This window comes from Asterias rubens, chromosome 10, assembly GCF_902459465.1.
Source record: "Asterias rubens chromosome 10, eAstRub1.3, whole genome shotgun sequence".
NCBI classification, from domain to species: Eukaryota; Metazoa; Echinodermata; class Asteroidea; order Forcipulatida; family Asteriidae; genus Asterias; species Asterias rubens.
The window spans coordinates 12,522,615-12,546,425 of record NC_047071.1 but is presented as its reverse complement, the minus strand read 5'-3'; the positions used below and the strand labels follow the sequence as shown (position 1 = coordinate 12,546,425).

The window sequence follows — 23,811 nt, the reverse complement described above, 5'->3', positions numbered from 1 at the left end:
ACGTAGCTAAAAAACAACGTTTCGAGAAAAACGCTTTTGAAGTTATTCACGTTTTGAATTCACCGGTCTTTTAAGTTAAAGTGTTAGTTGAATAACACAATTAGATGTTTTTTCTTGGGTGTTGTTTTTAGAAAGCTGTTTCCCCAAATGAATTAATTTTGACGGATTCGCCACTTCGTGAAAACGGTAACAATGGGGGACAGAATTTCCGCCGTTTTTATTTCCCTGGGACATCGGTGTCCCCTTTATATTATCTTGGATGGTGTGGAGGTACAATTTTGAACCTTTTGGGCGTTGAGATAAGGACTGGCCTGACATGCCTACAAGGGTAAAAGTAACGGCCTATTGAGGGAAAAGAATTTTAATGCACACTGTAAAATGTAATTTTGGGACCAGCTTTAAACCAGCTCAAGGATGTACATAATGTGTACCGTTTAAACATAAATCAAAAGTTCACAAATTTACTGAAGGTTGGTGAACAATTCCCTCTTTTGAAATATTATTATTCCACGAAATGCAAAAAAAAAAAACCCAAAACAAACAATAATAACATAAGATTTGTCAATCCTTGACTACGAGTAAGTAAATATTGCCTAATATAAATATTCCCAACCGTGGGCTTACAAAAAAAGTTGCTCATAGGCCTAATTTTCATAATAAGTTTTTCAAATTCCGAATGTCACTTCTCTTTTTTTTTAGTCACAAAAAAAACCAATAGCGTAATCAGTAAAGAAAAGGAGTAGGTCTAAGTTGTTTTGAATCCTTGCTCTTAAGTGAAAGTTCAAATCACGGACCCGTGCCTAATTGTTGTGAACCTTCGAGTCAGAAGGCCGCCCGCAGGTCCAACGACACAAAACGCCCGCGCCGGCCATCGCATCGTCTCGACGGTACGACGGACGACCGGGTAGTGTGAAGTGATCAACACAAAAAACAAGCAACCGTCTTGGCTTTGCATGCACTGCACACACACTGCTGACTGCCCTGATGCGCACACCATGAAGGTAGAACACACATGTACATTGTATTCATGTACATGTACATACACGGATGTCCACCAAACAAACGGCATGCATGACATACGGCAACAAACGGAAGCAGTTTTAGCCCGGTTTCAACCCTTGTGTGTAACATGAATTGAATGATGTGAAATCCCCATGTCTCCTTATCATGATACAACGAGTACAATGTCCACCAAAGGATAACTATTGGCGACCAGCAATGTGTTATTTACAGTTCGACAGCAGCTAGTTTGTAATTATATGCAAGTAACCACGCATCTTGGTTGAGCTGATGACCTCATTACAATGTCACGTATTCTAAGTTAACGGTGACTGCTTGACAACAGACGACAATCTTTATATATAACGGCGAGTGTACACACATATGAACTTATTTTATGGACCAGTATTCAGTAATGCAATCAGCAAACACAGTACACCGATGACCAAAACATTCCCCGTATTGCTAGCTGGAGGAGTACGGAACCACACACGGCATTTAAAAACATGGCTGTCTTTTTATTGATTTTACGGCAGTGATAAGACTTACTCCATTGTGTATAAAACCCGTGTGTATCGACACCGGGGAGGAGTGTTTGGTGCGTGGATGGAGTGTAGTGAATTACAGCAGACAACATCAGCAGAGCAGCTGGCTAGTTAGCAGAGCTCCTCTATCTGCACGTTATGGAACTATCCTTCACACGGTCAGTAAATCATTTTTGTCATGTCAGTGTTGTATTGAATTTATGAGACCTAGAGCTAGACATAACCCATAATGCCACAATGCTTAGCTCGCCTCCAAGAATAGTATTATTACTACAAAATAATCGTCGCACAATCTAGCTAGTTCACTATTTGTGACATACTGGCATGACTGGAGAAATACCTGAGAGTGTACATTCCCTTGGTAGAAACAAGCATGCATTTTAAGTTGTCTATTGTGACGGTCAAGGTTAAACAACTAACAATGAACACCCTACTTGGTAGAGAAATGGAGCATATTTTGGACTTCATTATTTCCAGCTCTTCATGATGGTTCATTAATACAGTCATGTCAAGGTAACAACTAACAGGAACACTGACGACCACCTACCTACTTTGTACAACCAATAATAGTATTACATCTATACACTTTAATTATAAAAAACCCTCATTCACTGCAACTTGTACTGCCTTGACCCTTGGTAAAGCCAAACAGCGTGTATGCCCCAACTAAATAGATGGCCTACACTATCTTAAATAAAAAATACCTGATTTAGTGATGACCATGGACGATAAATGTTTTTCTCATTATTGAGACCTGCTCGACACGGATTGGTATACAATTTGGTGTTAATGTTCTTTCGGGCTCCTGGAGAAACCATTAGAACCGCAATTTCGTGTAATTCTGTGAATTATTTTAAGAGGTAGGGGAAAAGCACCGGGAAATCTTGCTTAGCAAAAACAGGTCACCTTGCCAACAATGCATTGACTTTACACTGATGCGAATGGTGCCCCACTCATCTTGTTGTGCTTGGTTACACACCTATATTCCGACACCCCTATGTTCCGACACCCCTATGTTCCGACAACTCAGCCTATATTCCGACATCCCTATGTTCCGACACCCCTATATTCCGACACCCCTATATTCCGACACCCCTATGTTCCGACAACTGAACCTATATTCCGACACCCCTATTACATAGGGGTGTCGGAACATAGGGGTGTTTTGGTTATCGGAATAAATGGGTGTCGGAACATAGGGGTGTCGGAATATAGGGGTGTCGGAACATAGGGGTGTCGGATTATAGGTTGAGTTGTCGGAACATAGGGGTGTCGGAACATAAGGATGTCGGAATATAGAGCAGTCACCGTTGTGCTTAGCCGAGCAACTGTCAAGCAGTATTTTCTGCTATAAAACTGAGCTTCATGAAATCGGGCCCTGCTAGGTGTAGTTAGATAACCATATCCCAAATGTTGTCAAGTATTAACTACAAATGATCTATACTTAACATAATTGAAAATGGCCTTAATTTTGTTAAACGTACAAACACGAAAATATTTCACAAACTTACCTAAAGGTTTTGACCCTGCACCACGGTTTGCAAAAAATGTGTATGTTTCGAAGTGCATAATTATTTTCTATCTATAAACGTCTGTCCAGTGAACGATTTCCCTAATATTAATAGCAGAGCAAATAAAGGCTACGCAAAATGTTCCAGTTGCTACACAAGAATCCCCATTTGCTACTTACTATTATTAGTATTCACTGTGCACAAAATCTGTTCAGTCGAAATATTTTGCTATGTAGACTTGTTGTATGAAATCGTTCCCTGCCGTCATGAAATGAACAATACAAATGAGTATTTTCTACTAAACGAAAACATAGTGGAGCAGGAAGGGAAAATAGTTGGCTGAATTGTGCCTTCGATGACAAACAATACGTGGAATTTGGCACACGGATAGCTCGGGGTGACACGATATTATTATCAGCCATTGCAGAGCATGCCCTAAGATATACATACAGAATGAAAAGAAATTTTTTTCAAAGTGGCTGCCGTGCGTAAAAGCATGACCTCAGCATCTTCCATACAAAAGGCATTACAAACCAAACAAAACAACACTACACCAAAATAACCCGTTCGAAGTGAAATATTGTTGTGTTCAATAGTTGGTTCGTAGTCCAATGTCACTTAAAGGAACTGATATAGACACCTTTGGTAATAGACCCTTCCCATGAAATATGTAAATTTGCACATAATGGCTAGACAGTGACACCTTGGTAATTGTCAAAGACTAGCCTTCACATTTGGTGTATCTCAACATGTGCATAAAATAACAAACCTGTGAAAATTTGAGCTCAATTGGTCATCAAAGTTGCGAGATAATAATGAAAGAAAAATAACCCTTGCAACACGAAGTTGTGTGCGTTTAGATGGTTGATTTTGGAGACCTCAAGTTCTAAACTTGAGGTCTCGAAATCAAATACGTGAAAAATTACTTCTTTCTCGAAAACTATGGTACTTCAGAGGGAGCTGTTTCTCACAATGGTTTATACCATCAACCTCTCCCCATTACTCGTAATCAAGAAAGGTTTTATGCCAATAATTATTTTGAGTAATTACCAATAGTGTCCACTGCCTTTAATCTTTGATCTTAGTTTCTAGTAGTAGTAGTAGTAGTAGTAGTAGTAGTAGTAGTACAGTAGAGTCAAGGTCTCTGGTTGTCTCACAACAATGTTCCGGTTTATCGCTTATCATTACCACCATCATATACAACATTTTCTCTTCGTACCAGCAAGGCAAGGACACGACGTCATACAACTACACTTTAGCCCTTCTCACATGACAGCAATTTAAACAGGGGCCGGGTACCTTGCTTAAATTTAGCATGGTTGTGAAACCTAACAAACAACACTTCGTGTGGAAGGTTAATATTTTGACTGTCCATGGTCCCCTACTTAGCGAGATCTTCTAAAATTCGCTGTAAAAATACTATAAAGTACTTAAAGGCAGTTGACACTATTGGTAATTACTCAAAATAATTATTAGCTTAAAACCTTTCTTGGTGACGAGTATAGTGGGGAGAGGTTGACGTTTTAAAACATTGTGAGAAACGGCTCCCTCTGAAGTGCCATAGTTTTCGAGGAAGAAGTAACTTTCCACGAATTTGATTTCGAGACCTCGGATTTAGAACTTGAGGTCTTGAAATCAACCATCTAAACGCACACAACTTCGTGTGACAAGGGTGTTTTTTTCTTTCATTATTATCTCGCAAGTTCGATGACCGATTGAGCTCGAATGTTCACAGGTTTTTTATTGTATGCATATCTTGAGATACACAAACGGTGAAGGCTAGTCTTTAACAATTACCAATAGTATACACATAATGAATGTTTATGAGTGCAATGGTGCGAATATGTTCATGAGTTGAAAGATGGAATGTTCTATTCAACGAGGCGGAGCCGAGTTGAATGGAACATTCCAGCTTTCAACGAATGAACATATTCGCACCATTGCACGAATGAAAAACATTCATTATTTGTTTTATATAACATCCAAGTAGAACTTTGTCATTTTGATTGAAAGAAACAACTTTCAAAACAAACAATTTCAACTGTAGAAGCCGAATGCTAGTAATTTTACTATGCCTTCTTGCAGTAACACCTGCTGCGTTACCAAAGACACGCGCACGCAGTGATGTTTTTACTCAGCTTTTTCGTTCCATCCGAAAAGTACCATTGCACGCTGGCAGCGTGCCAGCGTGCAATGGTACTTTTCGGATGGAACGAAAAAGCACGGCGAGTGACTCAGCGTGCAATGGTACTTTTATTTGCTATCACGTGACGGACAATCCTCCAATCAAATGGCAAGGATCTGCTTGGGTGTTATATAATGTTGAATGTTCACTGTCTTTAAATAAAAGGTACAAAAAAGTGTTTAAATTGTTCTTCTTCTTTCCATCAAAATTGCCACTGTCGCTGTGCTCTTCAAAATGGGGGAAATTTATAAAAATATTATGATTTTTATTCGAGTATGGCATTTTTATACTGCAGAAGCACAGCAAACCAGACAAAGTTGGACGTTCTGTTATCAGATCCTTGCTATTAATTATAATGTCGCGAACTTTGGTCGAGATAAATATTTAATATTATATTAATGAGGCCTATTAAAGGAACACGTAATTGCCTTGGACCGGTCGAGTGGTCTTAGAAAAGCGTTTGTAACCGTTTGCTATAAAATGCATATGGTAGGAAAGGTGGTTTAAAATACAATGATCCACACAATATGGGAGTAAATTTTTTGACTCCCATATAAACGGCCGACCGTGTTAGTTCGCAAAGGAAAACCCCGCAATTTTGAGGCAAATTAGTGTGGGTCATTGTATTCTACTTTTAAAACATCTTTCCAACCATATGCATTTTATAACGAACGTTTACAAATAATTTTTAAACTGCCAACTCGTCCGATCCAAGGCAACGTGTCCATAGGAATTGACATAATATCGGATCATTTTTTCCACACAATGGAGTGACAGAATTTAACACATATTTCCAGGGATTAAAGACACTGGACACTATCGGTAATAACTCAAAATAATTGTTAGCATAAAAACTTACTTGGTAATGAGAAAGAGAGAGTTGGTGATTGTAATAAAACATTGTGAAAAATGGCTTCCTCTCTGAAATAGCAGAGTTTTGAGAAAGAGGTAACTTCTCACTAAACAAATTTGTTTTACTATATGTTTAAATGAAGCAAACAACTCCTTATAAATGCAAAGGAGTGAAAAAAGGCACTATTTGAAGAGCCATATATACATGTAAGGGACAACTCTTTTTAGACTTTGTCTTCCACTCTTATTGAAGTTTGCATCTTTTTGAGTGATTTTCACTCTGCCCTGGAGTAAAACCCCTCTAAAAGAGTGAAATATCCACCACTATGTTTAAAAGCCATAATGAGGGACAACTCGAAATGTGTTTTTTTTTTTACTCTTTTACATTTAGAGAGAAGTATAAGCAACAAGGGTGTTTTTTCTTTCATTATTATCTCGCATTTTGGACGACCAATTGTGTTCAAATGTTCACAGATTTGTTATTTTATGGGGATCAGGTAGACACTGGACTTTGGCCATTACAAACCGTGTTTAAAGCCATTATACACTTTCGGAACAGACAAAAAAAATGAAAGTTCACAGATTTACAAATAACTTACAGGGTTTACAGAAGGTAATGGTGAAAGACTTCTCTTGAAATGTTATTCCATGAATTGCTTTAATACTTTTAGAGAAAACATTACAACAATATCAATTCTCGATATCGAGAAGTACGGATTTATTTTAAACACATGTCATGACACGGCGAAACGTGCAGAAACAAGGGTGGGTTCGACTCCGATGACCGATTGAGCCTAAATTTTCACAGGTTTGTTATTTTACATACAAGTTGTGATACACGAAGTGGGGGCCTTAGGACAATAATACTGTTATCAATGGAATGGCTTTAATCAATTCAGATAATCTTTTTTCTGAAACTTCCCCTGGCAATTGTATTGTTCCGGACGAGACAAGTTGAAAACAAAAGAGGAAGAGGTAGACAATACTTTACATAAAATGTTCATGTTGACAAAGGCCATTTCCTATTTTCCAAACACATTAAACTTATTTGAACATACGGAAGCCTGGCTACACTTGTAGCTAATAAAAATAAAGACTTTAGTGAACGACCACAACTGTTACACAACCCACAAAGTCCCCGATTCCGTCATATCCTAATTAACATAATCACGCGTCAAAACCGAACAAAGACGTCATTAGACGTTTCATAATCGAAACAATAATGGTTGTGAGGAGGGGAAATGACTTATTTCAAATCACAAATATGTATTTAGTAAACATGATATTTTAGTAGGCTGCCAACAACAAAATTCATTTATTGTCCATGCGTGCAGCATGCATGAGCAAAATCCGGAGCAGGAGAAATGACGTGTAATGTAACATTCATTTGTTTTACAAAATCAAATAATATGCCACAACATTCATGATATATAAAGGTGATTACCTGGGTGTTGAAGCCACATGTTGGTTGGTGTAGTTTTAAGGGGGGGGGGGGGGTTGGGCTCCAAGTTCTTTTTTCCTTTTTTGTAGGAAGGGGCTTTTGGTATATGCCAATTTATTTATGGATCTAAAGGGGGCGGGGTCCTGCTCCCTGCCCCCCCCCCCACCCCCTCCGGCGCTGGCTTCCGGGGTACTTGGAACTAAAATGCCCAAAGTACGTGTACGGTGCCTTTGGATAGAACTTGGGTTTGTCAGTTGTTAAACAAAGGTGGTTTGTTTGAACATAATATTAGACAGTTTGTATTATGTAAACACTGTTATGGTTGACTAATATTGACTTGATCCACTCTAAACATTGTGTAATCGTGGGTGGCTCGCACACGTGGCATTATTTTACAATCAATATTTATAATAACGATATGAAAGAATGTTTATAGACGCATCATAATGAAATAAAAAAGGGGAAAAACTCGAAATCAGAAACTTGATACCAAATAGGAAGATTCATAGTCATGTTTGTTTCCCTTTATTTAGTCTGAGTCCATTTGTATTGTTGTGTTTAACTTAAGTTGAGTGTTAGATGTGAAGAGGATATTGAACTATAAAATGGAGAGAAAAAAAATCAAGATGGTTTGGAGAGATTGTGAATATAGACATAATTTGTGATACATCACTTACTTTTCAGATAGTCTCTTGTAATACTCTTAACAATTATTATTCGTAAACATTTAGAATAAATTATTTTCCGTAATATGGGGCGCACATGTTTGGATGGGAAAACAGAATAGAAAGAGTTTGCATAGGAAAATAGAATTGTTTTTCTTCAAACTTTAGAGTATATGTTTCTGAACATAAAATAATGTTTGGAGTAATACGCCTCTCTTAATATTTATGCATGACGTCATAATTCTTACCCAAAATGAGGCTATTGGCGCACGTCCCCCCATCACTTGCAGTGGCTGCGCCCATCGCCTCGTTTTGGATTAGCATTGTGACGTACCTACCTCACGCATAAATAAAGGCGTACTATATTGTTTTTAACGATTTATATGTTTAAAAAAAAATATATCGTGTGGGGGTGACTCCGCCTACCCTTTTGCCTCGATCGAACATCGAACACACGTACGTGAAAGTACATTCGAGTTTGTACGTTTCGAAAAGGGTTTATTTCCTTGCATTTTTCCTGGCAATGTCGACCAGGTGTATTGCTGCTGGATGCAGCAAAACAACTAAAGATGAGGTCAGTTTGTAAAGTGGTCCGGTCCGACGTCTTTTCAAGCGCTGTCTTTTCCAACACTTCGAGCCGTCGTGTTTCGAGAATCCGGAATACATGTACACTACACATTTTGACATGAAGAGAAAAGTTCTTTTCTAAAACATGACGCCATCCCACCAATTTGTCCAGCTAGTGGGGGAGTCGAAGAAGGTACCTGAAAGACGTACATTTGCCAAACGTGAAAAATATCAGGTATTGTTTCAACTTTGAGGGCATGTTTTTAGCTTGCGCCAAGCGTCACTATCTTAAGTTGGCACTGCATGCGATTCACCGCGCCTCCATTGACGTCACGAACAGCGCCCTCTCGGGTCGGGCTTTTTTCAAATTTGTAAATAACATGCAAAAACTATTTTTTTTTTTAAACCTTAGTTAGTTGTTTATTCATATTCCACTCATCAAAATAAATACATTTTAGTGTAAAAAACCTTTATTTTGACAAAATACCACTTCCAGGTGACTTTAAAGGCAGGGGACACTATTGGTAATATTTAAAATAATTATTAGCATAAAACTTGACTTGGAAACGAGTAATGGGGAGAGGTTCTTGATAGTATAAAACATTGTGAGAAACGACTCCCTCTGAAGTAAGTAGCGTAGTTTTCGAGAAAGACGTAAATTTCCACAAATTCTATTTCGAGACCTCATCGAATTAGATTTTGAGGTTTCGAAATCAAGCATCTGAAAGCACGCAACTACGTGTGACAAGGTTGTTTTTTTCTTTCATAATCATATTTATCTCGCAACTTCGACGACCAATTGAGCTCAAATTTTTAAAGGTTCGTAATTTCAGGCATGTGTTGAACTACACCAAGTGAGAAGACTGGTCTTTGACAATTACCAATAGTGTCCAGTGTCTTTAGTTAATGTATTTTGCTTTAGGCTACGTATCGATTTGGCACCGCTGTGCTGGACAAGCCGTAATTCATCACATATTCTTTGTTTCCCTTTATGGATTTATGTCAATACTTACGAACACCTGTTTCAGAATCAAGTTTTCAATATCACTCCCCAGTCCCCCACTCTCTTTCTCCCTCCCTCTCTCTCTGCTACAGTTCATGTCTATATACATGTATCATGTTAGATATCAGAGATATAAAAGGCGTATTCGAAAGAAATGCTGTAGGCTGCATATACATGTACTATACATTTTAATGTATTTTTGAAAAACAAAATAGTCTTTGACTTTTTTATTTGGTAGTGTATTTTTTTTACACATCGAGAAAACTGTTTGGTTTTGATTTCTTTGCAATTTGACGAGCTATCAACAACACTTTTTTTCATTGATTCAAACACTGACCCAACAATAGCCGAACACCTAGTGTTTGTTTCTACAAACACTATATCTAGTTAGGTGTTCGGGCAACAGCCCGAACAACTCATTGTTTTTGTTCGTTTTTTTTTTTTTTTTTTTTTTTTTTTTGGTTTTTCTTATTCTTCTCGCTGTCGATTGTCCGCAAGAAAAAGCATAGATGCGAAACTCGCATTAAGTTGAAACTTTGCACACAGGTAGACAATAACCAGTAGATGATACAAAAGTTGACGAGATACACTCATTCAAAGTTTATTATTTCAAAAAATCATAACTTTTGATCTGCATGACGGATTTTTACAATCAATACATCATCGGAAAGGGCATTAAAAACTCCGTAAACACCTCACAGACATGACCCCATTTTGATCTTGTCTTCCGGTTCAAAATCGAGGTTGAAAATTCTAAAATTCATGTATAGGCCTAAAGGACTACAAAATTCCCCCATTGATTGCGCGTAAAGACTTTACAATTACATGTACATGTACTTTGTCACCACGTGTAAGCATGCGGTGCATTGCGGTCACCACGTGTAAGTATGCGATATTATTTTAAAAAAATCATAACTTTTGATCTGCATGACGGATTTTTACAATCAATACATCATCAGAAAGGGCATTAAAAACTCCGTAAACGCCTCACAGACATGACCCCATTTTGATTTTGTCTTCGGCTCAAAAGAGAGGTTAAACATTTCAAAATTCACGTCTAAAGAACAACGTAAATCCCCGTTGGTATGTGCATAAACATTACACTTGGGCATACACACAACGTGTAGTGTAATAGCTGTGCTGGAGAGTCACGCTCCAGTGATCATCCATAGAGCGCGAAAAAGCTTCATGTAGAATAGTCTTCGTTCAAGGTGTTAACCTTTTGATCTTGTCTTCTGATTCAAATCGAATTTATTGTACACTATCTACGACCGTACTGCGTTGATAACACCGGTTCCCGTCCGATCACTGAAGTTATGCTAAATCGGGCTTGGTCATTACTTGGATGGGAGACCAATTGGCGACCAAATTTTGTATTATTTATTTTTTTATTTTATTTTTTCTTCTCCTATTAGCTTCGTTTTTAGTCTGTTTTCAAGTCGTTTTCAACAAACATTTCTCTTCCGGTTAGTTAGTCTCCAGTCGTCATTATGCATAAGTTCCTATGCTTATGCCCTCAACCACAAAAGCTATTTTGACAATCTACATCATATGAAAGGGCTTTACGTACATAGTCTGTTTTCAAGGCGTTTTCAACAAACATTCCTGTTAGTTAGTCTCTTCTCCAGTCGTCATTATGCGTAAGTTCCTATGCCCTCAACCACAAAAGCTATTTTGACAATCTACATCATATGAAAGGGCTTTACGTACGTAGTCTGTTTTCAAGGCGTTTTCAATAAACATTTCCTTTCCGGTTAGTTAGTCTCTTCTCCAGTTCTCCACAAAAGCTATTTTGACAATCTACATCATATGAAAGGGCTTTACGTACGTATGTAGTGCCTTTAGAATGCTTTGAATGCTTTGAAAAAGGCGTTAACTAATGGCTTTTAGGCTGAAATGTACACATTAATGCTTGTGTATAGTCGCGTTCAAGGCGTTTTCATAAATACATTTCCCTCTTTTAATAAGTTAGTCTCTTCCACAGTCGTCAATATTTAATAAGTTCATATTTCCTCAACCACAAAAGCTATTTTGTCAATCTTTACATCATACGAAAGAGCTTTACGTACTTCATAAAAATGGAGATGTTGGTGACCTTCTCTTGACCTTTTGACTTGTCTTAAGCAAGGCTATGAAATGAACAATTTGCTAGGTGCGCCCAGTAAGCACAAAATCGACCGTTAAGCAGCTCTATGAAGTTGGGCCCTGCTCTAGCAGCGGTAAGAGATCTGCTCCAGCAGTGCAAACCTTGTAGGATCAAATCCCACCAGTTTTATAAAACACATTGTGTTAGGATTAAAGGGGTTAAGTTTTGATTTAAAAAAAAATAGATATGTACACCGAACAAGTGTTTGTAAATATACAACCACTACATGTAAAGTTTTTCTTTATACATCTATTTCGAAAGAGCCATATACCTGGAGATACTCGTGTAGTGGTTAAGAAATGTCAGTTTTAGATGTGGTAGGCAACCATTATAGAGGGAAACCCCAAACAATCACGTAGGGTCTGAACAATCAATCCACACGATTCAAGCCTTCGTCCCTAGATTTTAACTGGGGTGCACTAAAAGTTCACATGCTAAAATTTTCACCTAGTTTGTATTTGTGAATTATTCGTGTTTGGAGCATTATCAAGGGTGCCAACAGCCGGTGTGGGCGTTTTTTTATTGTCATTTATGAGCTAGCAACTATTAGTGCAACTTTTGACATTACAAATAATATTAGCTCCCCGTTTAACTGTTTACATCTGTTTTCATAAATACACAAGTCATCAATAAAAACTTAATAAGTTTTTTTTAATGACTTGTATATTTATGAAAACAGATGTAAACAGTTAAGTGGGGAGCTAATAGTTGCTAGCTCATAAATGACAATAAAAAAACGTCCACACCGGCTGTTGGAACCTTAACAATGCTCCAACAATAGCCGAACACCTAGTGTTTGTTTCTACAAACACTATATCTATTTAATTTTGTTTTGTTTTTTCTTCTCCTATAAATAGCTTCGTTTTTAGTCTATTTTCAAGGCGTTTTCAACTAACATTTATTTTCCGGTTAGTTAGTCTCTTCTTCAGTCGTCATTATGCATAAGGCTCCAACCACAAAAGCTATTTTGACAATCTACATCATTTGAAAAGGCTTTACGTACGTAGTCTGTTTTCAAGGCGTTTTCAACAAACATTTCCCTTCCGGTTAGTTAGTCTTTCCTCCAGTCGTCATTATTCATCAGTTCACATTTCCTCAACCACAAAAGCTATTTTGACAATCTATACATCATATGAAAGGGCCTTACGTACTTCACAAAAATGGGTATGTTGGTGACCTTCTTTTGACCTTATGACGTGTATTAACCGGATGTGCCTGTAAAATGCTTTGAAAAGGCATTATTTAAAGGCTTGAAATGTACACTTTTTGATGCTTTACTATAAAATTATTACACATCGAGAAAACTGTTTGGTTTTTGACGAGCTATTAACGAGCTATTAACAACACTTTTTTCATTGATTCAAACACTGACCCAACAATAGCCGAACACCTAGTGTTTGTTTCTACAAACACTATATCTAGTTTTTAATGTTCTTCTCCGAGTCGATTGTCCGCAAGAAAAAGCATAGATGCGAAGCTTGCATTAAGTTGAAACTTTGCACACAGGTAGACAATCACCAGTAGATGATACAAAAGTTGTTACGTCACGACGACGTCATCAGTTGACGAGATACACTAATTCAAAGTTTATTATGTAAAAAAAATCTTAACTTTTGATCTACATGAGGGATTTTTACAATCACTACATCATCGGAAAGGTCATTAAAAACTCCGTAAACGCCTCACAGACATGACCCCCTTCTGGTTCAAATCGAATGTATCGTATATTTTCTTCAAACGTACGTTTTGTGGTTGTATCTACGACCATACTGCGTTGATAACACCGGTTCCCGTCCGATCACTGAAGATAAGCAAAATCGGGCCCGGTCAGTACTTGGATGGGATACCACTTTGCGACAAAACAAATAATTTTTTATTTTTGTATTAATTTGTTTTTCTTCTCCTATAAATAGCTTCGTTTTTAGTCTGTTTTCAAGGCGTTTTCAACAAACATTTACGTTCCGGTTAGTTTTTAGTCTTTTCTTCAGTCGTCATTATGCATAAGTTCCTATGTCCTCAACCACAAAAGCTTTTTTTGACAATCTATACATCATATGAAAGGGCTTTACGTACGTAGTCTGTTTTCAAGGCGTTTTCAACAAACATTTCCCTTCCGGCTAGTTAGTCTCTTCTCCAGTTCTCCACAAAAGCTATTTTGACAATCTACATCATATGAAAGGGCTTTACGTACGTATTTAGTGTCTTTAGAACGCTTTGAATGATTTGACAAAGGCGTTAACTAATGGCTTTTAGGCTGAAATGTACACATTAGTGCTTTTGTATAGTCGCGTTCAAGGCGTTTTCAAAAATACATTTCCCTCTTTCAATAAGTTAGTCTCCTCTACAGTCGTCAGTATTTAATAAGTTCATATTTCCTCAAACACAAAAGCTATTTTGTCAAACTTTACATCATACGAAAGAGCTTTATGTACTTCATAAAAATGGAGACGTTGGTGACCTTCTCTTGACCTTTTGACTTGTCTTAAGTAAGGCTATGAAAAATCTCCCATTTAAATGTTTCTGAACCCCTCCCTTTCTTGAGATTTTTTTATTACAATGCTATAGGCCTATATTACCGCAATGCTTTTTACCAAGTTAGTTTGTTTGTGTCATTACTTTTTTGAGTACACCCTCCCTTTAAAGACAGTGGACACTATTGGTAATTACTCAATTTTTTTTTTAGCATAAAACCTTTCTTGGTGACGAGTAGTTTTACCAAGTTAGTTTGTTTGTGTAATTACTTTTTTGAGTACACCCTCCCTTTAAAGACAGTGGACACTATTGGTAATTACTCAATTTTTTTTAGCATAAAACCTTTCTTGGTGACGAGTAATGGGGGAGAGGTTGATGGTATAAAACATTGTGAGAAACGGCTACCTCTGAAGTGCCATAGTTTTCGAGAAAGAAGTAAATTTCCACGAATTTGATTTCGAGACTTCAGATTTAGAACTTGAGGTCTTGAAATCAACCATCTAAACGCACACAACTTTGTGTGACAAGGGTGTTTTTTTTCTTTGATTATTATCTCGCAAGTTTGATGACCGATTGAGCTCAAATTGTCACAGGTTTGTTATTTTATGCATATGTTGAGATACATCAACTGTAAAGGCTAGACTTTGACAATTACCAATAGTGTCCACTGTCTTTGACACTATACAGCAACTGTGGAGGCTAGTCTTTGACAATTACCAATAGTGTCCACTGCATTTAAGATACAGCAACTGTAAAGGCTAGACTTTGACAATTACCAATAGTGTCCACTGTCTTTAACACTATACAGCAACTGTGGAGGCTAGTCTTTGACAATTACCAATAGTGTCCACTGCCTTTAAGATACAGCAACTGTAAAGGCTATAGACTTTGACAATTACCATTAGTGTCAACTGTCGTTAACACTACATGTATACAGCAACTGTGGAGGCTAGTCTTTGACAATTACCAATAGTGTCCACTGTCTTTAAGATACAGCAACTGTAAAGGCTAGACTTTGACAATATTACCAATGTGTCCACTGCCTTTAAAGGTACACTGCAAAAACTGCAGTGTGCAATAAAACAGTTTGATAGCTGTTGAATGCCGTTTCCTCGAAAATGGCACAGCACCGGATGAACCTTCACCTATAGATTTCCACTGATAATGAAACCAGCTTATAATGGATAGCTATGCTTTTAAAGGTATAGACGATGTGACTTGTGACATCACATGTTTACAAGAGAGCCACAGAGCCTGCATTTCCGGCAGGCACGATTTTTACACAGCCTAGTGGAAGAAAACGTAAAATCTTATGTTTTATGGAGATTGCACTGTCTAGCTATTGTCAACTTCTGATATGATAACGAAAGGGGGCACATCTCAAAAAATGTCAAACTTTTACTTTCATGACTCTTGGATTTATGTGGAAATGTTAACAGAAAATAATATAAACTTTGCCATATGGTCAGTGCAGTATATTGCCTGCCAGAATACCCAAAGAATGTACAATGTCACACTCGTTGCGGTACCCGCTGCCAAAACATAGGATTCGAACTGCCTCTAGCTGCCGGGCAACCTCGGTAGTCTAGTTGGTAAGACACTGCTCTAGAATTGCAAGGGTCGTGGGTTTTCACAGGACTCGGGGAAAGTACTGAGTATACAGTGCTAACACACATCGGTGTATGGGTAAAAACCAAAATTAATATTCTTTATCCCCGATGCAAATTTAACATCTATTATATAATGTCACACTTATTGTAAAACAAGTTCACATCGTACTTTAGTAATGAATCCGAAAAAATCTGAAAGTTTAGAAAGTGTCAAAATCAAAATAATTCATCATCAGATACCAGCATGATTTGAACTACAACCGGATTATATTGCTAACATGTATTACACTCAGTGAACATCCACAAACTTAGGTTGTTAATAAGAGCAAGGTTGTTGGCATGCGACCATCCGTGCTTCAATTAAGTTCCTCGGTATGTTTTGATACTACTGAGAAATGATACGTCTTGTTCAAAACGTCTGGTTTAGTTGGAAACTTTAACTTGGGCTGAAGGAATGTTTCAAAAGAGTGCGCTATCAGAAGTAGTTTGTACACAGTTCACCGTATGGGGGGGGGGGGCATTATTTCCTGCCACACCTTTGATTAAAGGTGACTGTCTCGTGAAGCGTTAGGTGGCGGCAGACTGACAATCTGTTGTAAATCCGCATGCGCCTGAACTGACAATTTACGAAAATTGCGACGAAATTATCTCTCTGAAAAAAATACTTGCAGTTTGTCTCTCCGAAAAAATACTTCCAGCTCCATCTTAAATCCTAAGTTTAACAAGGGATACCAATCCAATTTTGTTTTTAATGCGATCACGTTTGTGTTTGCTGTTATTTCTATACTTTAAGGCTCAATTTTACATGCAAACTAATAACATTTGTAAATGCGGTGTTGAAAACGGGGAGGCTCCCCTGCCAACTATATACCGTTGCAATTAGAGCAGATGGGGCATACGATTGTGAAAATATTCTGATCATGTATCGTGTTGAGGATAACGATTTATCAAAAATATAAGATATGGTGAGATTCCTCAAATTGTTCTTGTGCATGGATCATTGGAGATTTTATGGATGTGCAGAGAAACAGCTGCACGTTGCAGGAACACGGTAGTCGCATACAAAATTTAAAACCATATACATGTATTGATAATAATCAGCAAGGCTCCCATTTTGCCGAGGAGGTTTCAAGTATGTCGTTTGCTATACAGATTACAAGTTCAGTACACTGTAGATGTAATATTCAAATGGGTATGTTATGCTGTGCTAATACACAATGTGCAATGGCTTTTTACGTGAAAAAGACTTGCTGTTTCCTTGTGACTTCCACGTCGACTTCCCTTTCTATTGAAATTGGAGCTCGGCATTTGTAATCATCGTTTTTGAAAGGGTAAGGATTCAAGGCATCTTCTTCTTGGTATAAGGCACCTTAGACTGAGGAAATTGTAAGTTTACTCGAGCATTTCAAGCGCACCTACGCAATGGGGGCATGGAGGCAGTATTTTCTGTATCTAGTCGAAAGCGTTGCTCGTACTGGGACATCGAAGACCATATATTAAAATGAACTCTTCGCTAGCTATCGGGTTAACTTAAAGGCACTCGAGTCACTCAATTACTCAAAACAATTGTTAGCTCAAAAACTTACTTGTTGTTAACGATTAATGGGAGCTGTTGACGGTATAAAACATCGTGATAGACGGCTCCCTTATGAAGTAACGTAGTTTTCGAGAAAGAAGTAATTTTCCACAAAACACAATAATAATTTGATCTCGAGACCTCACGCGTGAGTGTGAGGTCTCAAAATCAAGCATCTGAAAGCACACAACTTTGTGTGACAAGGGTGTTTTTTCTTCCATTATTATCTCGCAACTTCGACGACCGATTGAGTTCAAATTTTCACAGGTTTATTATTTTTGTGCAATGCATATGTTGAGATAGAAGACTGCTTTGACAACAGTTACCACAGGTGTCCAGTGTCATGTACAGGTTATATATTTTGGTTTTAATAACTGAACACGTTTTGAGATGTGCTCTGCACAAAACTGGGGTGACTATATTGGCACCATTCACCATGTGTTGTCACATATAATAATGATACCAAAGAGTGAATTAAAATTACATTTAACTATAGGTTGTGAAATTAACACCAATGTATTTGTTTTGGCAAAACCTTTTGGTGTTATTTTAACACCCTTTGGTGTAAAAGTCGATTCTTTTTCGTATTTATATTTGACAAACACCATAGTGTCAATTTATACACCCACTTTTTGCAGTTTGACCGCCCAACACCAGTTTATTTAGTCTACCAGGCTCAGGCGACATTTATAATGGGCTGAATGAACATCTGACCCTACATGTCATTAAATATTTGTACAAACATCAATTAAATCGGCCAGCGTTAAAAGAGTCTTAAAGGCAAAATAATTGTTGGGATACCAAATTACTTGGTATAACGAGCAATGAAAAGCTGCTGGTAGTATAACACATAACGATAAACGGCTCCCTCTGAAGTAACGTAGTTTTTGAGAAAGATGTCATTTCTCACTCGGTCGTCAACGTTGAAAGACCTCAGCCCTGAAGCCTTTTATTGTGCATCTGAGTGAAAGCACACAAAGTAATGCAGCAAGGCTGTTTTTTCTTTCATTACTCTTTTGTAAATTCGATTTCTAAATAACTGAGTCAAAGTTTTCAAAGATTTGTCATTTTGATGCATGTTGAGACACACAAAGTGAGAATACAAATGTGCCGTCGATTTCACCACTTTCAGACTAAGGACGAGTTAAGTTCCGTATCCAATAGACGTTAGGGCCCATTGAACCCATTCAAAGTTATAACGAGTTACTCGTCCTTACCCGAGATAGGATTAATCCTATCGTTTCATGAAATCGGCTGCAGTGTGCCTTTAATATACATTCTCATCCAGTTTTAATGTTATTATAAGTTTACAAACTGGTTCAGGGAGTCGTGTGTTTTCAAGCGAAAGGGGGGGGGGGGGGGGGGACACATATGTGCGTGGGTTTCCATGGCCCCTACGGGAGCCGAATGTATATAACTGAAACTACTCAGGCGTTTGCCATGCATAGCAGTGTGTGTGTGTGTAAATGCCAACGGGTGTAATTAGCCGGTTTCCCGGTGCAAACATCACTGGATAGTACATCAACCTCATATCGTCTGATGTGTGTTAACACATCTCTTAATTCACACTGTGTTATTTTGACGGGTGTTTCTAATTTCATCATTATTGTGTGGGGTGGGTGATGTTGTTGTTTTGGGTGGGGATAAGGGGGGGGGGGGGTCATCTGCTTGGAAGGCAATTCCATCTACGCGTTTGGTGCTGACCCCTTCTTGGTCAGACCAGTTTTAGGTCAGCCTGGTCCAGAAACTGCTTGCACCCGTGTGCTTAAAGGAACACGTTACCTTGGATCGGACGAGTTGGTCTATTAAAAGCGTTTGAAACCTTTTGTTATAAAATGCATATGATTAGAAAGATGTTTTACAAGTAGAATATAATGATCCACACAAGTATCACTCGAAACTGCACTGTTTTCCTTTTACGTCGCGAACTATCACGATCGGCCATTTATGGGAGTCAAAATTTTGACTCCCATAAAATGGCCGACCGTGTTAGTCGACAGGGTAAAAAGAAAACCACGCAATTTCGAGGCATATTTGTGTAGATCATTGTATTATACTTTTACAATATCTTTCTAACCATACACATTTTACAACAAACGGTTACATAACGCTTTTCAAAGACCAACTCGACCGATCCAAGGCAACGTGTTCCTTTAATTTCCTTGTTTGCTGTTGAGCTATTGTAGCAGGTATTTTAAACAAAACTAATTATCTGGTCCAATATATAGTACTATTGTTCAGATAATTAGTTTTGTGTAATATGCGGCAGTCTGAACTGAAGAAAAAAACAATGAAAGGGGACCCCAACCATAGTACATTGCCTTTATAAGACCGTCCTATAGCGTATTTATTTATGAATTTATGGTAAGCCATTCCACAAGAAACATTGAACACCTTCGGCATGCCGCATTCACGCCATTTTAAACTTCTTGCGGTTTATGAAGTCATCTTCAGGTTGCCGGTGTGGCATGAGATTCATTCACGCCATTTTAAACTTCTTGCGGTTTATGAAGTCATCTTCAGGTTGCCGGTGTGGCATGAGATTCTGTCCCCCATAGATTCGGTGCCCCCCCCCCCCCCCCATTATGGCAAACTGTGTACAAACTTCTTCTGAAGCGCCCTCTTTGTAGTCCTCCTCCTCAGCCCATGTTACTTTCCCATTTGGGGACCGAATCTCCGGCGTACAGAATTCCATGGGACACCGGTCTTTCCCGCTCTGTTTTTCCTGCTCTGCAATATATTTAATATTCAAAAATGTAGTACTAATTAATTACACCAATGTTTTTGAAAATTTTGAACAGCATAGAGCTGTCAACGCTATACCATCCCCGCAGTGTAATACAGTGTGTGTTCGGATTTATGAAGCGTGTATATCAGAGCGAGACTGAATCAATAACTGTTTTAAAAATTAAACCCAATGTTTGTGTGGTGGTTTCCATTCCATTCTTTCCCACAGCATACTGAATAGATATTGTGATGGCTTTCCAATAATGATGCACAGTCTGCTGCCTGTCCTCACAGGTCGGGGCCCAAAGTGTCATAGAGCTAGCTGCTAAGCACGAAAAATTGCTTGCAATGATTGTTTGTCCTTGATAAAAACAGGATTACCAACCAAATTTCTTGCACAATTTGTTGCACATTGCTTGTTACTCGTTTATTCAGCTGTTGTTTGCTTATCCTGAATATCTCGTGAAAATTTGGTTGGTAATCCTGTTTTTATCAAGTGAAAAATTTCACAACCTGTTTTTTTTCTTCACAGAACTCGGGGAAAGTACACCGAGATACTCAGATTGAAAAATGAGGTCTGTCCCCGAGCCACTATGGCTCATCGGACCGGTGTTTATATCCGGTTTCATTGGCATTAAAGACACTGGACACTATTGGTAATTGTCAAAGACTAGTCTTCTCACTTAGTGTATGTCAACATATATATGCATAAAACAACAAACCTGTGAAAATTTGAGCTCAATCGGTCGTCGAAGTTGCGAGATATTAATGAAAGAAAAAAATACCCTTGTCACACGAAGTTGAGTGCTTTAAGATGCTTGATTTCGAGACCTCAAATTCTAAATCTGAGGTCTCGAAATCAAATTCAGGGAAAATAACTTCTTTCTCGAAAACTACTTCACTTCAGAGGGAGCTGTTTCTCACAATGTTTTATACTATCAACCTTACCCCATTACTCGTAATCAAGAAAGGTTTTATGGTAATAATTATTTTGAGTAATTACCAATAGTGTCCACTGCCTTTAACGACTGAAAGTAATAATATTCCCCCTGGATAGGATGGCAATTCATCACAGGTCACTCCACGGCTCTCGCCGGTACTCATTTTGTATTCCAAGTTGGAGAGAAGCAATTATGATATTGATAAGTGTCTCGCTCAAAAAAACAAAAACAAAACGACCAGGTCAGGACTCAAACCTAATTCTGTAGTTCTGTAAATGTCAAAACTTGATTTCACAGCCCTAGAAAACTCGGCCACGACAAACTATCAATGAAAAGGTACTCAACTATATTATGGTCGTGTATGGCACCAAATGAAATATACTTAGACTAACGTTTGCGAACGCCACCATGTAGATAGGTAGGTTTAGCTGCACGTCCATATAAGAAAATTGTGTCGTTCACATCTCGCGTTTTAGCATACGTGAAGTTACCGTTTTTCACGTCAGTTACGTGCGTGCAGACGTCATACGTGAGCATAAAAAAAAACCCAAAGTGGCGACGTCACCCAGAAAAAACACCCTTTTTGACGGTCACGTTCACGCATTATTATTTGCTCTCGTCGTGCAGCTAAACCTCGCTTCAAATGGGTTGTGTAGATCTAATGTAATTATTGGTGGTGACAACTAGAAGTCTCGATCACTATGATCTGACTATCTCGAGAAGAAGAACATTTAAATAAATAAATCAAAATTGGGCTTCATTTTGGAGGTGCTTTTGTCATTAGCTTTGACATCTTGGCTCGTTTTTCTTTTAGGTGTTCCGTTCTCCGTTAGTTTTTCCACTGCTATTTGCGTCTAACCGCTCGTGCGTTCCACATGACTATGCCAGCCGTGCGAGATTGCTCGCCTGGCAATGGGACACCTAGAGCCCGCTGGCAAGACTCGTCAAACTCGCTAATAATTAATAAGCTCAGCCGGACTGAGGTGTCTGGAGAGGCCTTTCCCTCATTGCTTAAAGGCACTGGACACTTCTGGAAATTACTCAAAATAATTGTTAGCATAACAACTTACTTAGTAACAAGCAATGGAGAGATTTTGATTATAAAACATTGTGAGAAACGGCTCCCTCTGAAGTGACGTAGTTTTTGAGATGTGTAATTTCTCACTCAAATAATAAAAAGACTTCAGCTGAAGCCTTTTCATATATGCATCAGACATCTTCACATGCATCTGAAAAAATGCAACAAGGATGTTTTTTTCTTCCGTTATTCTCTTGTGAATTCGATGACCAATTGACCCCAAATTTTCACAGGTTTGTTATTTTATGCACTATGTCCAGGGATACACCAAGTGAGAATACTGGTCTTAAACATTTTTACCAAAGGTGTCCAGTGCTTTAATACAGGGATCAGATCAACCGAAACGTTAAGGGATGTTTTCTTTATTTCTCTGGTGAGCTGATGTGGGAACAATCACCAGGCTTTCAATCAAACGCAATGTTGAAAGGACGTGTTGGAAGCCCATGCAAGGGCTATATCTGTCAGTGTGATGGATGTGAGTTATTTTAGATAATGTTCACTATGTGAGCGAAATGTTTCAAGTTATATGCTGGAATCTCCGTGCCTTAAAGACAGCTTGATTTTTGTGTTTTGTTGTGTTTTTAAGACCTTGGTTTTCACATTGCTCGCCCTTTCATCGCCCATTCGTGGTATTACCGCCCCTTTCGAAGTGCGAGATCAGTGCGGGGTCCAGTGGGAACGGGGCCTATGTCCAGGAATGAGAAAATCTGCATGAACTGTTGTTTCAAAGTCCAGTTCATTTAATAGGCTATCATTCAATGATCGAAGCCTGGGTTCATTTTGAGAACTGTTTTCTGTATGGTTTTCTCACTTTGAACCAACATTCTCAAAAATAGATTTTCACATTTTAAGTGTTGCCGCAAACCTCTCTTCGTTATACACATTCCACAAGTTTCAAATCATATGTTTCAATGTAATCTCCTTTTTATATTGTATAATTAAATTTTAATCGTTGGCAGGGGTCTGGTTTTACACATCTTTTGATGACAGTTTTATACTTTTGTTTTAACCTTGACAGCCCCTGTACAACTTGTAACTATTGTGTATGTCTAAAGATTTAAAATAAATAAATAAATAAAATTGTCACCCTATTAGTATTAAAGATGATTGGAATAAAAAATAAAAAATCTGAAGACAATTTCACACAAGGCATTGTGTATTTACAGAAAAACCAGTTTCAGGCACTCTCTGGTAAGAACATTCATAAGCGTTTCAGTTTCCTCATCATATTTCTTGGAATAGTGAGTTACATCTCCGCGAATGTCTCTTGGGCTACGTAGGTGTCTGTTTTGCATGCAGTGCAGATGGTTGCCATCAAGTCACCTTAAAGAGTATGCATTATATTATATTTATAACACCGAATAAAAACAAAAATTCTTACAGATTGACACGACGTTCATGGTATAAAGATGATCATGGTGCAAAACTTCCCTTGATATTTTGTTTACTTGAATTAATACTTTTGCTTGAAATGCAATAATTTAAGAGAAATG

General features: G+C 38.1%; 1 protein-coding gene across 1 annotated transcript in view; it reads left to right on the top strand.

Moving 5' to 3' along the window:
* Window positions 1-947: 947 nt before the first annotated feature.
* The window catches only part of LOC117295728 (alpha-N-acetylgalactosaminide alpha-2,6-sialyltransferase 2-like), a 40,925-nt gene continuing 18,061 nt past the window's right edge, over window positions 948-23,811 (top strand). Inside the window, exon 1 of the mRNA XM_033778448.1 lies at window positions 948-1,702. Within this exon, the coding sequence (XP_033634339.1) occupies window positions 1,683-1,702 (20 nt within the window). The 5' untranslated portion in view covers window positions 948-1,682. The remainder of the gene's footprint in view (window positions 1,703-23,811) is intronic.